This window comes from Panthera tigris, chromosome A1 (assembly GCF_018350195.1).
Source record: "Panthera tigris isolate Pti1 chromosome A1, P.tigris_Pti1_mat1.1, whole genome shotgun sequence".
NCBI lineage: Eukaryota > Metazoa > Chordata > Mammalia > Carnivora > Felidae > Panthera > Panthera tigris.
In genome coordinates, this window is record NC_056660.1 from 234409917 (window position 1) to 234422949 (window position 13033).

Consider the following 13033-nt stretch of genomic DNA (forward strand, 5'->3'; position numbering starts at 1 on the left):
CCCCCCCCTAGCGGGGGTTCCAGAGGACGGTAGAAAGGGGGAGGTCATCAGGTGACGTGGGGAAGCGCGTGCACAGGTAACCACTTCCTATCCACATCTTCATCATGTGTGTCTATTAACATTTATAAGCACTCACTGTATGCCATATAATTAGTTATGAGTATGTAATATATTTTACATAGCATATACATATACATATGTGTGTGTGTGTGTGTACACATATATACACACAGTGTCATCTTTTTTAAAGAATTCTGCGCTGGCAAAAGCTTTGCTTTCCTTGAAATATCAGCATTTGCCCTATTTTCTGTTAATAGGAAATAGATTTGATCTCCTTTTTTGCTTTGGTTTCTAGAAAGACCAAATTTGCCCAATCTCAAGCTTCAATAGCGCAGCCTAAGCATGCATTTTAAGACTGACATATTTGTGTGTTTTCTCGTTGCCTCTTCATTTTTTATTTCCATCTGCTTTTCCTCTTCAGCCGACTGTCAATTCTAATTATTTTTTGTTTGTTTTCTTGTCATGACCTGCTCCAAAGTCTTACGGGAAGGTGGTTTTGGCGGCTACCTTCTGCCAAGAATATACCTTCCATGCTGAATCTCAGAAATGTGAACGCACCTAATTGAGAACTAAACATGGCAGCCCGTCTCCTGCCAGCACGGATGCATTTTGGGAATAAAGAAGCACATGCTTCGTATCTCCTTGACGAGGATCAGTGGGTTGTGGAGGGCCGGTGTGTTTGTCAGAGAGCGGGCACGAGCCTTCCATGTGTCTAGGAAAACAGAATATGTTTCTGTGTAATGAACACGCATGCCCTCCCTGCTGAGCCGAAGCAATTCTTCCCAGAACCAGGGAAATAACGTTCTTGAAATGACAAAGGTCGGGGTGCCTGGGTGGCTCAGTCGGTTGAGCGTCCGACTTCGGCTCAGGTCATGATCTCACAGCCCGTGAGTTCGAGCCCCACGTCAGGCTCTGTGCTGACAGCTCGGAGCCTGGAGCCTGCTTCAGATTCTGTGTCCCCCTCTCTCGCTGCCCCTTCTCCGCTCCCACTCTCTCTCTCCCTCTCAAAAATAAATAAACATTAAAAAATTAAAAAGAAATGATGAAGGTGGAAAGTGGGGTAACTTTTAGGAGGGACAAAAACATCCGACTACAGTCTGTTCCAGGGGCCACCGCCGGGTCCCAGGAGAGTGTTCACAAGGGAAGACAAGGGACGCTGGGGGTTCAGATGGGCACGGCACCTCCACTCTCCGGCCCGTGTGCCAGCAGCCTGTGCTGGTGGTCAGAGATGAGTTGTCTTCACTAAGAGCTACTTTCTTTTTTTTTACATTTATTTATTTTTGAGAGAGAAAGAGAGTGCGAAGGGAGGGACAGAGGGAGAGGGGGGGAGAGAGAGAGAGAAAGAGAGAGAGAGAGTCCCAAGCAGGCTCCGTGTTGTCAGTGCAGAGCCCAACCTAGGGCTCGAACTCATGAACCGTGGGATCATGACCCGAGCCGAGATCAAGAGTTGGACGCTTAACCCACGGAGCCACCCAGGCGCCCCAGAAGCTACTTTCCAAACAAAGGCTCTCCCTCATCTTTTTAGTATTTGAACCAACTAATTTTGTTGAGATAAAAACGAAAGGAGAAGCCATGATTTCAATAGAATTGTTTCTCCTTGGCTATTTGCTTCCAGGCTTCTTGGGATCAGTAGAGCGAGGCCAGGGCCAGGGGCCAAAATGCCTAGACTCCATTCCCGACTCTGTTTCCCTACATTACTTCCCCTGTGGCAGGAGCTGGGGCCACTGCTGAGCTCAGCTGGCCCTCTCTTTCACCGTCATGCCCTTTTCCTTCAGAGCACGTGGGGAGACGACATTCCTTACCCACCCCGTGCGATGCAGGCCATCAGCTACGCTCTCACTGCCAGGAATGCAGCCCTGTCCTGCTCTGGTCACCACCAGCTGCAGTGACAACTAGGCCCCACAAGAAGGGGAGACCACAGGGCGGGAGGACCCGTTCTCTGCATGACCACACACAGCACACCTGCTGATCTGTGCACGACCTTCTGAGTCAGAAGTACGCTCAGGGTTAGCAGGTAAAACCAAACTCCAAACTCAAAGTCTTGAGCTCTGGGGGGAGATCCAGCCTTACTAGCCAACTAAGGCTGCTTCTTAAAGTCCCTTCTTTCTCTAAAACACTTAAAATCTACTATCTCTTTTTCAGGGGGTCAAACCCTGCTTCCCCAATGTTCTAGACCCTAGATGAATTAGCACTATAGTAAAACTTTCCAAAAATAATTATTAAAATTACAGGCATTTAGAGCCAAGCTAAGGTATATATACTCAAGTTTCCCCTCCTAATAAGAAATGTAGTTTGTGGAAAAAGAAAAACACACACACACGCACACGCACACACACACACACGTGCACGCGCAAGTTACGTGTACTTTATAATTGTGCGCACAGGTCTTTCTGTTCACGAATACAAAATGGTTAGTTACAGAAGTGAGAAGTTAAAAAAACCAAACGTTGGTGACAAATACTTTGATTTGGTAAGCACCCTGGGTTTCCTTTGAGCCTAAAGGTCAAATGACGTCAGGTTAAGCCTGCGAGACTCGGTGCTCTAAGGAAGTGTTTGGCAAACTTCTTGGCCAAGTGGCATCTTCAAATGGGAACCGTCTACAGGAGTCACAGCCACCCCTGGGCTGCTTGGACAGAATGAGGCTGACCGGGCAGGGCTCACCAAAGGCACGCAGAGACACACGACCAGCTCTCGGAGTTCCTACCTTAAAAATCTGTGCAGATACTGGCGGCTGCAGGGTGACCAGGAGAAGACCCCGTTGCGTCCTGCCAGCGTAGGGGACATGATGTTCCCCTCCGACTTTTTGCACATGTTGCCTTCTCCGTCGTGGACCATGCCAAAGCTACGAGAGAGAGAAACGGTTCCTTCAAAACACAGAACAGTGCCGATGATCCACTATATTCTACAAAAACACACGTCAACACCGTGGACGCCTCCACTTCTGCATGCCGGTCGGGCCGAAATGAACTGTCTGTGCAGCCAAGCTGTGGAGACTACCCACGTATTCACAGACCTTTCCTGAAGGACTGCCATTCGGTGAGTTGTTCTGAAAGTGCACACCAAGCACCAAAACGGATGTGTCTGCTAAAGGCAGAGGTCTTAATTACGAGGAAGCGTTTCAAGGAGGGTAAGGAGGGCAGGTCACTCGATCTTGATAAAGCTGATAACCGTCCTGGACTGCTTTCTTCTCTCCACACTCTGTTCTGCTCACCAGGGATTTTGAGAACTCCCAGATGTTTGCGGGAAATACAAACGCAGGCTCCCCGGGTGAAGTTTGGTGCTTCCCACGGTTAGAGAACTGACCGCCTGGTGCAGCTGCCCGTGGTGCTGACATTTCGTCCTGGCTCCCATCTGGGGCTGCTCCGCCTCAGGCCACTGCTGGGGGCTGTCACGGCTGGACGGCGCTCGACCGCACTCCCTACGTCCCTTTGGAGGAAGGAGGGCCGTGGAACCCCAGTGGGTGGCTCTGGCTGCCTTTACCTGTGGGAATTGTTTGAATGTACCCGTTCCTCCTGACTAAAAATCAGACCACTCTGGGGCTCCAGCCCTAACTTAATACAGGGGGACTTGTCAAGCTACCTTGGCTCTTGTAACGCTTAATAGGCTCCTTTATGGATGTGCTAATTGCACAATGCCAACTGGCATCCCATGACTGTCACTTGTGCAAACTCTAGCCCTGTGCCTCTAAGCATCCCATTAACCGAAGCAACCTCTCTCCACCAGGTCAGCTTCTTCTTCTTAACCTCCGAGAGCTTTGGCTCTTTGGAAGAGTCTCACATTGCCATCTTCACCTACCACAGGACAGCACGACTAATCGCGTTGGGAAGAAAGCCTGGGGGACTTGGAGCTCTATATGACCCCGAAGGCTTCCCATTAGGGCAAACATATTCTTAGAGAATCAAGCCACTGCTGGCTATTAATGTCCGGGACCTGCCAAATCATTGTATGGATTCTTAGATAATGGGGTTCCGCATGAATGGGGTATAGGGCAAAGGGGAAAAGAAGGGGACAAAGCAAAGAAGGGTGAGATGGATGCTGAATCTGGGGGCATTCTGCCACCAAGGATCCCACGATGAGAGGAGGCAGGGCAGCAGGGACAGAAGACCCAGAACCCTGGGGAAGCGGGCTCCCACAGTGGGCCGGGGAATCTGCCCTTGTTGCTGAGGCTGAAGACCCATCTTCCCCTTTAACTGGTTTGCTGATAGAGATTTAATAGTAACAGTAAAAAGAGCAACTGATATTTGTAAGCACTCACTATTTTTCAAACAGGGTATTAAACGCGTTCTCCGTATTTTCTAACTTAAACCTCGCCGAAGGCCTGCAAGGTGGGTACGACGTCGTGGCAGCAAGACTGAGGACTGGAGAGAGCCATGCCCACGGTCTCAGGGTCAGGCCTAGGACGTGACATTCCTGACCTCAGAGCCCAGGCGGGACCCATGCAAGAGTGTAACGCGAGCATGATTGAAGGGCGTAGCCAAGGAAATCTGGCGTGCAAACATTGTTGAATTTCTGCAAAATTCCTGCTCAGTACCAAGGGTGATGCAGATGGGAGTCATTTCAGCCTCCACCCATCCTCTCAAGTTCTATTAAAAGCAATCAATCAAGGCCAGGGTAACCATATAGCAGAGGAAATGTGTTATGGCTACGAAAAGGATTCAGACTGTAATCACATATGGGGGGCTGCCTTGGGGAGAACGTGATGAAAACGAACTATCGAAGTGCCCTCCCCTGGCCGGCCCTTGACCCGAATATGAAGCAGACACATGCGTCGTGGTCCAGTAGGTACCCCAGATAAATCTGCTTTCCTCTGCCTACATTTCTAAGGAAATAAAAGCCACAACATCCCGGGTCTGGGGACACGTGTGTCTTCAACTTTTTCATCTAAGGTATTTTCAATGACTCTTTCTAGAATGGATTCTCAAACCCCACTGCGAGTCCCACTATTGGAGGGTTATTTTTCCAAGTAGTGCAGTGCCCATATCTTGTACTGTGATGGATGCCAGCACGTTAGCATGAAAGTACCACACGGTGATCGCATTTGATATGAACATTAATGAAGTCATGGAAGGATGCACAGAACGCATTTTGAAGATAAGATTGGTATTTGGCAACCAAGAAATATAATTACTATTAAGTTATACATACCAGACATTTTTTTTTTGCTACTGTGAACCACAGTATCTTATTCAAAGTTTTTCTCACCCCATACGTTAAAACTATTAACATATTTTTTCTTTCTTACGGACTAGCTTCTAAGTTTCTAAAGGACATCCACTCTTCTTATCCATGCTTAGCCCCAGGCCAATGCACTCACTAGCTGATGACAGGTTCTCCACTGATGTTTGTTGAGCGAACAAAGACCAACCTTCCAGCCCAAACACCAACCCAAATACCCAGGTGTAAACCTAATTTCGGATTAAAACGGACTTGAGACTTATATTCCGGCGGGAGATGCTTTTAATGGCTCCTACGGTATGTTCTGAGTGATTCAATTACATCAGCAAGCACACAGTTCCTCATTAGTGATGCTACACCCAGGATGATGAAAAGCCCAATATTGTGAGAGGTTGTGCTCATTATTTCAGGCTGTTCACAGCAGTAGCTAAGGCAACAAGAAACCCTCGAAGTAGCCACAGGCCAATGTCATCTGGATGGTTCGATCACACCCTTGGTGCAATATGCCACAGGTGGACCTCAGGGTCTCGAGCTCTGATGTGGACTTTTCAAGAAGCACAACCCAAGACGGAAAGAGTTGGCATGGACGGGGCATCAGGTGGGTCTCAGGGGCCAGGGCGCATCAAACAACCAGAAGAGGGTGGGCTGTGGAGGTGGAGGCCTCCATCAGGGTTGTGCCCTGACATTCACAAGCGTTGGGATTTCAAGAAAATCACTTAAGTCACCAAGCCTCAGTTTCCTCACCCATATAATGGGGGTAATAAAACCTGGCTCTTAAATTGCACAGAAGATCTGGTACCACACCTACCACAAGGAAAACTCATAACTTCGACCCACTTCCCGGATTCAAATGTTCTTGGTAAAATTGCTCAATAGCGAGATGTTACTTGTATACATATGATGTGTGTGTGTGTGTGCGTGCGCATGTGTGTGCATGTTCAGCCAAAGGTCAATAGGTTTCAAACGCCCTTTGGATACAGAAACAAAAAAAGTCTCAGGAAGAACAATAGATAAAATTGGTGAGAAATGAGCCTCTGGCCTTCCTGGGCTCCCTGGGGGACAGTCTGACAATCACTGGGTCAGATGAGATCTTCAAGGAGCTGTTGCCTTGATGTTCTACAAACCCTCAGAAACTTCGGGGCCTCCCTGACCCAGCGGTGGGGCTCAGGTTGATGACAGCACACGGCCACAACTCGGGGTGGTTTCAACCTCACCATCAAATGCTCGAAAGGGTATCTAACCTCACCAGTCAAGCCTGCTGGAGCGGATTGTGGTAGCGAGCCGATTCTGCCTCTTTCGACTCCCCCGGTCTTCCCTGACTTGGTCTCTTGCCACGCCTACAGCCCATGTGGCCCGACCCTTGCACGCCTTGTCTATTTTGCCTTTCTGTTAAGACTCTTGGAGGCCGTGGATTACCAGTCTTTTCGTGGAATCCTACACAAGGCTCTGCTGGCAGAGTGGACATTGTGACCAGTGAAAGTCAGTACATGCGGGAGAAGACGGGCGACAGAACGATAGCTCGTGAACACTTCTTCTTTTTTTAATTTTTCAACATTTAGCTTTGAGAAAGACAGAGACAGCATGAGTGGGAGAGGGGAAGAGAGACAGAGAGAGAGAGAGAGAGAGAGAGAGAGAGAGAGAGAGAGAGAATCCCAAGCAGGCTCTGCGCCCGATGCAGGGCTCAAACTCACGAAACCAGGAGATCGTGACCTGAGCCAAAACCAAGAGTCAGAGGCTTAACCGACTGAGCCACCCAGGTGCCCCTCACGCATACTCCTAAGCACAGCAAATATGTTTGAGGACCGTCTCGATGGTCTGAAATGACAATGCAAGTTAAGCATTTAAGCCTGTGTTGTAGGCTAGGGATGCTCAGATCATGTAATACACCTTCAGCTGCACCTGCACACGCGTGCCACGGATCTCACAGACTCTCTCGGTTTTGCAGATGGAAACCTAGGTAAGAGAAGACCGTGCGATGTATGCCGGTCACTGCCAGGAGGTGGGAGAAGCCCAGTGGATCCGGAATCCCAGGCCCAGGGTCTTCCTCCTCAAATGGCACGACTTCCTTCGTACGTGAGGATTTTCCAAACGGATTCATGCCATTCAGGCGACATATTCTCCGAACCATGTAGCTCAGCACTCAACGTGTCTGTGCCAGTTCTCGACACCTGCATCTAGCAAACCACACGTCCTATGCCAAGTGATTGAATCTAACCAGGAAACTCACTCTACGCCACGGATTAGGAGCAAACCCGACTCAGTCGCACGTCCTAAAGGAGAACACACACCCTCACTTCTGGTTGCTGTGTCTGTCTCTCCCTTTCCAACACAAATCCAAACACAGGTTCTTAGCCATTTCTGTGTATAGAACAGATCCCTCGATATAATCCAGAACATGTTCTTTGAAGAAAATAACTGAACTTAGTAGGAAAAATGGGCTGGACAGTGACTGAGATCTTTCTTGGAGTTAGAGGTTAGACCATCTGGCTGAAAGGCATGGAAAACAGCACTCCTCCAACCTCAGCGATGTCCTCTGAGTATAAACAAACCTGAAGAAGTAAAAACAGGATGTTTTAAAAAGTCCTAAAAAAAAGCGGGGGAGGGGCCGGGTGGCTCATTCGGCTCAGGTCACGATCTTACGGTCTATGGGTTCGAGCCCCACGTCTGGCTCTGTGCTGACAGTTCAGCGTGCTTTTTACATTATGATGTTGGATCCACGTACCAAAGCTGTAATTCTTCGCCATGGAGTAATACTTACTAAAGAAATGACCTGAATAAATGTGTACATTTTCAGTTTAATGAAAATCCACGGAGTCAGATTGAGCCCTGCCGTGCCCTTTCCCATTTGATGTAGTCACCACAGCAAATGACTCATCTGAGACACTCTTCGTCTATTCGCGCCTCCGTGAGTCATTCTGTCCATTCATCCATTCACAGTTGCTGAAGACGCAGCATCATCTACCTGCCACGCTGGCGAAGCGGAGACAGGAGCGTCCCCTCCCCAGTGGTCTCCACGGTGGGAGCCGCATGTGAAACCGCTCTGCAGATTTCACAAAAAGTGTTACAAACAGCAGGTGCTACCATTACCACTGCCGTGATTGTTACCACTGTTCCTATCACTGTCCCTCGTTTTGCCACTCAGCACACACAACTCCTCTGCACATCTCCTGGGTGTATTTCCTATTTCCTCAATGTGATCAGAAGCTACTTCACCGGCCACACGAAAAGTTCAGAGTGCCCGCTTCCTGTCTCTTGTGTGATGTCCTCTAAATGTCGAGTGCTCCAGAAGGGGCTGACAGTTTCCTGGAGGTTAATTCTATTAGGAGCGGGACTCCCTTTCATCCAAGCCTACAGCCCATCTCCCTCCTCCCATCCAGAGTCCCACTTGCAATTAAAAAGCTTTCATCTTGTTTGGGAAAAAAAGTACTTTTTCCATCTTGACCCGGTGCTAGTGATGAAAGGCGGTATTAATTGACTCCTAAGGAAAAGAAAAAAAAGGAAATGCTGACACTGAAGATGCGTCTCAGATGGATCCAGTTTACCTTTTGTGAGACCCACCACCTGCATCTACGGGCATTGCCAGTGCGCGTGCTTCGGCTGCTCATCTAATACTGAGCCGCTCAGCCCTCGCTGACTTAAATATTTCTTACCTTGACTGTTTAATTAAATTCAGGTATGGTTCAGGGGACAGCAAGAGCCTCATTTCGCTAAAATAATGAGAGTTTTGAAGTTTTAACTCTAGCAGTCTATTAAAAACACAATTATGACTTAACTGAAAGGTTCATAAAATATAGGGGCAATTTTCCAGGTACTGAAAAAGTCAATCATTACCTATAATGGTGAAGGGATCAGAAGCAGGATATAAGCTTCATTTTCAGGTCATCAGTTTACATGGCCAAGTGTGCAGGGCTCCGTGGGGGTCCACTAAAGACAGGTGCATGCATTCGCATGCACACACACACACACACACACAGACGCTGTGGACAGGTCGAGACGGCATGGCCTCTCATGGGATGGAGGGGTCAGTTTTACAACAACTGAATCACAAACACCGCCTTTTGCAGATCTTGTGATTTGCAAGTAAAATCAGGGTGAACGTAAAAAAAAATAGAAAAATGACAATTCCTGGTTGTGCATTTTCTGGGAGAAAGTTCCGGGAGAGCCGTCGTGCAGCAGGAAGACACCTGTGTTCCCACTGCCGGTGCTCACGCTAATGGGGACAAGGGCAGGAAGTCAGCAGGTGCAGCACATGGGCCTCGGTAAAGGAACAAAACCCTCACGGGGATGCCTTGACCTGAGGCAGTTTACAGAATCACTAGCCCAAGAAACCTTAGTTACGAATGACAGTTTCTGTAAGTAACTGATGGGAATGTTTTGTTGTGCAGGAACAAATGTAAAATGTTCGTGCAGAAAGATGCCAGCTGTTGCTAAGTGCTGCCGTCCAGCAGCGGCGTCTGTCTGTCCAAGCCCCAGGCTCACCACTCACTCAGGACGCCGTCCCGTTTCAAAACCGACAATGCTGGGCACACGGGAATGTGGGCAGAGGGCCAGCTCCTACCAGCTCCAATGCCTGGTCCGAGCTGCCCTCCCCAAACTCTGCTCGGGGCACTGATCACCTAACATCTCTGCAAGTTACAAAAGGGATGGAAGAAGGCAAAACTCCAGGGTAACTAGTTGATAATACGAGGCCTCGTCACTACCGCCCCCAATAGGAACCGACCGGGGAAGGAGAGTCGTGCACGGGACTCAAGTTCAGAACAGGACGGAGGAGAGGGGGCTGATACAAGTGTGTGCAATCGTGCACGCACGTACGAGACGTAAAGGAAGAGCAGAGAAAGGACGGTCGGAACGCGGGAATTTCCACGGCTTTCGACTGTGCACAGCCAGGCACCAAAACAGAAACATAACAAGTACCCAAGGGACAGCACGTCTCACCTGTCGGTGACATTCTCACCGGTTATATGTGAGGCCCCTACAGACCTGACCCAATGATCAGTGTTTCTGTGGCAATTGTCCACTAGGGAAGACAGCCTGGGTTTCACTCTCCCACACGGGTGACTTACTTGTGTCCAGACTCATGGGCAATGGTGAAGGCCAGTCCAAGCCCTGTGTCTTCGTTAATCGTACAGCTGCGGTATTTACTGCACATTCCACTGATGGGCGCAAATCCTGCGGGACACAGACATCAAAGGAATATGCAGCAGCACTGTTGCAGTCAAACAAAGAGGGTGTATTGTGTAAGTGTAGGAGTCCTCCGTCCTTTCCAGAAGTGTGGTTCGCGCCTGCGTGTGGTGAAATCTGGGACGCTCCTGGACAAGCGCATTAAGGGGTCTTGGCAACGCGAGCGGGAGGGATCTTCTCTCCGCATGGAAAGCAAATCATGGCTCCAAGTGGTGTTCACATCCCAGGTTACGATAATGGGGGCCAAGGAGAAAAGGGGATTCACGGCAGGCGAAGGAGAATTTCTACATTTGTCTATAAACGTCTGTGTTCTAGAAAGCCCAAATAAAAAAGTGCTATACGGTGTAGGTGCATCAGGAGGTCCCCAAGACCAGCCCAGGTTCAAGGACTCGCCAGGGGGATTCACAGGACTCAGGCTTTGTCAAACTCACAGGTATAGTTTCATACGGATAGCAAAGGATGAGAACAAAATCTTCCAAGAGAACAGGTGCATGGGGAGAGGTGTGGCAGAAACCAGGCACGAGCTGCCAGAGCCCTCTCCCGGTGGATCCACAGAGGACACACCTAATTCCCCCCAGCAACCTGTGGCTGTCTCATCAGAGACCAGGGCCCAGGGGTTTTATCCGGGGCTCATCACATAGCACCCCAGCCTGGCACACGGACCCAAACTCCGGACTCCCAGAAGGAAGGCAGACATGCCGTGCAAGCCCCGTTATCTGGACAAGCAGTGTAGACACAGCAGGCCAGCTCATCAAGCACGGTGGTGGGAACCCTGGTTCTCAGAGGCCAGCCTTGTCGGCAGGCCTTTTCAGGAACGAGCAGTCACGATGAACCTCTTTCTGCTGAGTTCTATCTCAATAAGATCCCGGGAAGAAATGAAGAATTAGAAAGAAAAGACAGGAGTTCTTGAATCTGTAAGGGACTTTTCCTTAGGAAGTAATCACTTGGCGAATAAACGTACACTTTGATGCGTGGCCAGAGTGCCTAGAGGGCAGCACATCTATTCTCTGCACTCGGGCTCAGTATGGCACCTGCGTGTTCCTCCAGACTCCACAGGAGGGTCTTACCCAGGGTGTCGCAGGGCTCATTCTTCCAGGAACATATGTCCAGACCGGTCAGCAAGATGGCGTGGTCATGGCGTGTCCCGTCTTTGCCCATCAAGCCAGACTGCCACTGGCAGAAGCTGCTTAAGGTGTGGTCCGCGTGGTGGCTGATCACAAGCCCCGGCTGCGGGAGACAGACCAAGACCCCATGAGGAGAGAGAGAAAATGCCTTTCAACGCACCTGTTACCCCTCCGCCATCACAGCGGCCTACCATTAACTCAGATTTCAAAGACACACAGGGATCGGGATGGTCTCCAAGCTACTCCATCTGTTTCATGGATTAACATGCAAAGGCCGGTGGCTTGTATAAAACCTGCACGGAGGGGCGCCTGGGTGGCTCAGTCGGTTGGGCGTCCGACTTCGGCTCAGGTCACGATCTCGTGGTCTGTGAGTTTAAGCCCCGCGTCGGGCTCTGGGCTGACGGCTCAGAGCCTGGAGCCTGTTTCGGATTCTGTGTCTCCCTCTCTCTCTGACCCTCCCCTGCTCGTGCCCTGTCTCTCTCTCTGTCTCAAAAGTAAATAAATGCTAAAAAAATTTTTTAAAAAAAAACCTGCATGGATTCTGGACAGACGCTTCTGTTCCCTTCTGTAGTTCTGCACAGACCCGGCCGGGATGCACTGAGCTGACCTTGAATGCATTTTCAATGCCCCAAGAAAGACTACTTTTGTGCATAAATGTCTGCATCAAAGTCTTTGTAAAACACCTTGTAAAATTATCTCAGGCAAGAGAATCATTTCTCTGCGACTCTGAACATGCACGGAAAAACACTCAGCTGATTTCACAACCAAGTTGGGCGAGTGGGATTTCCAACTGATAACTCACTCTTAGCCATTTATTATTACAGCGTTAAATCAAGTCACTTCCCTACCAAAGCAACATGCTTATGAGGAAGGTCCGGTCAACTGGTAAAGCACTATTTCTAGAAGACAGACTGGAACTAGAAAGAAACTGGGCAGGATACATCCCACCTTACGCATATACACCACGTTCTCACAGAGCGACAGTGAAATATTAGAGTGAAGGCCACCCGAACGCTTGGGAAATTCAGAAATCAGGGTTGGGGGCGGGGGGTGCAGCAGGAACCACCAGAGACGGCTGCACGGAGTTATTTGAACTATTTACTGGGACGCTGTTTTTTTTCCTGTGGCTCGGTCACAGAAAGCCAGGTTAAACAGCTCGGTTCCAGGACAACTCGGGAGAAGCATTCATGACTAGATATTGGGTTAAATTCTGTGTCGCTCAGTCACCGAATAGGTTTTCTCTTTCCTTGCTTATTTTGTCTTTCCGGAGAGTCAAAGCCAGCTAAGCTAAATGCTGTGTGTGTACCAGCACTGGGACATGCCTCACATTCTTCAGCCGCTGATTTCCAGGAACACTGCATGCATCAAAGTTAACACAGGTGTACGATCAAAAGATAACCTCGCTTATTCTTTGCAGCTTGGATGAAGTCCAAGGTGAAAACGATTTAATACAAGGAATAATTAACCTGTCACCTGAGACGCCCCGCCAGTTC

At 49.2% G+C, this 13033-nt stretch overlaps 1 protein-coding gene across 1 annotated transcript in view; it reads right to left on the reverse strand.

Moving 5' to 3' along the window:
• ADAMTS16 (ADAM metallopeptidase with thrombospondin type 1 motif 16) overlaps nucleotides 1-13033 on the reverse strand; it is a 158025-nt gene that overhangs the window by 93630 nt on the left and 51362 nt on the right. Inside the window, exons 7-9 of the mRNA XM_042997880.1 lie at nucleotides 11484-11643; nucleotides 10299-10404; nucleotides 2765-2902 (exon numbers count right to left, since the gene is read on the reverse strand). Coding sequence (XP_042853814.1) covers nucleotides 2765-2902; nucleotides 10299-10404; nucleotides 11484-11643 — 404 coding nt within the window. The remainder of the gene's footprint in view (nucleotides 1-2764; nucleotides 2903-10298; nucleotides 10405-11483; nucleotides 11644-13033) is intronic.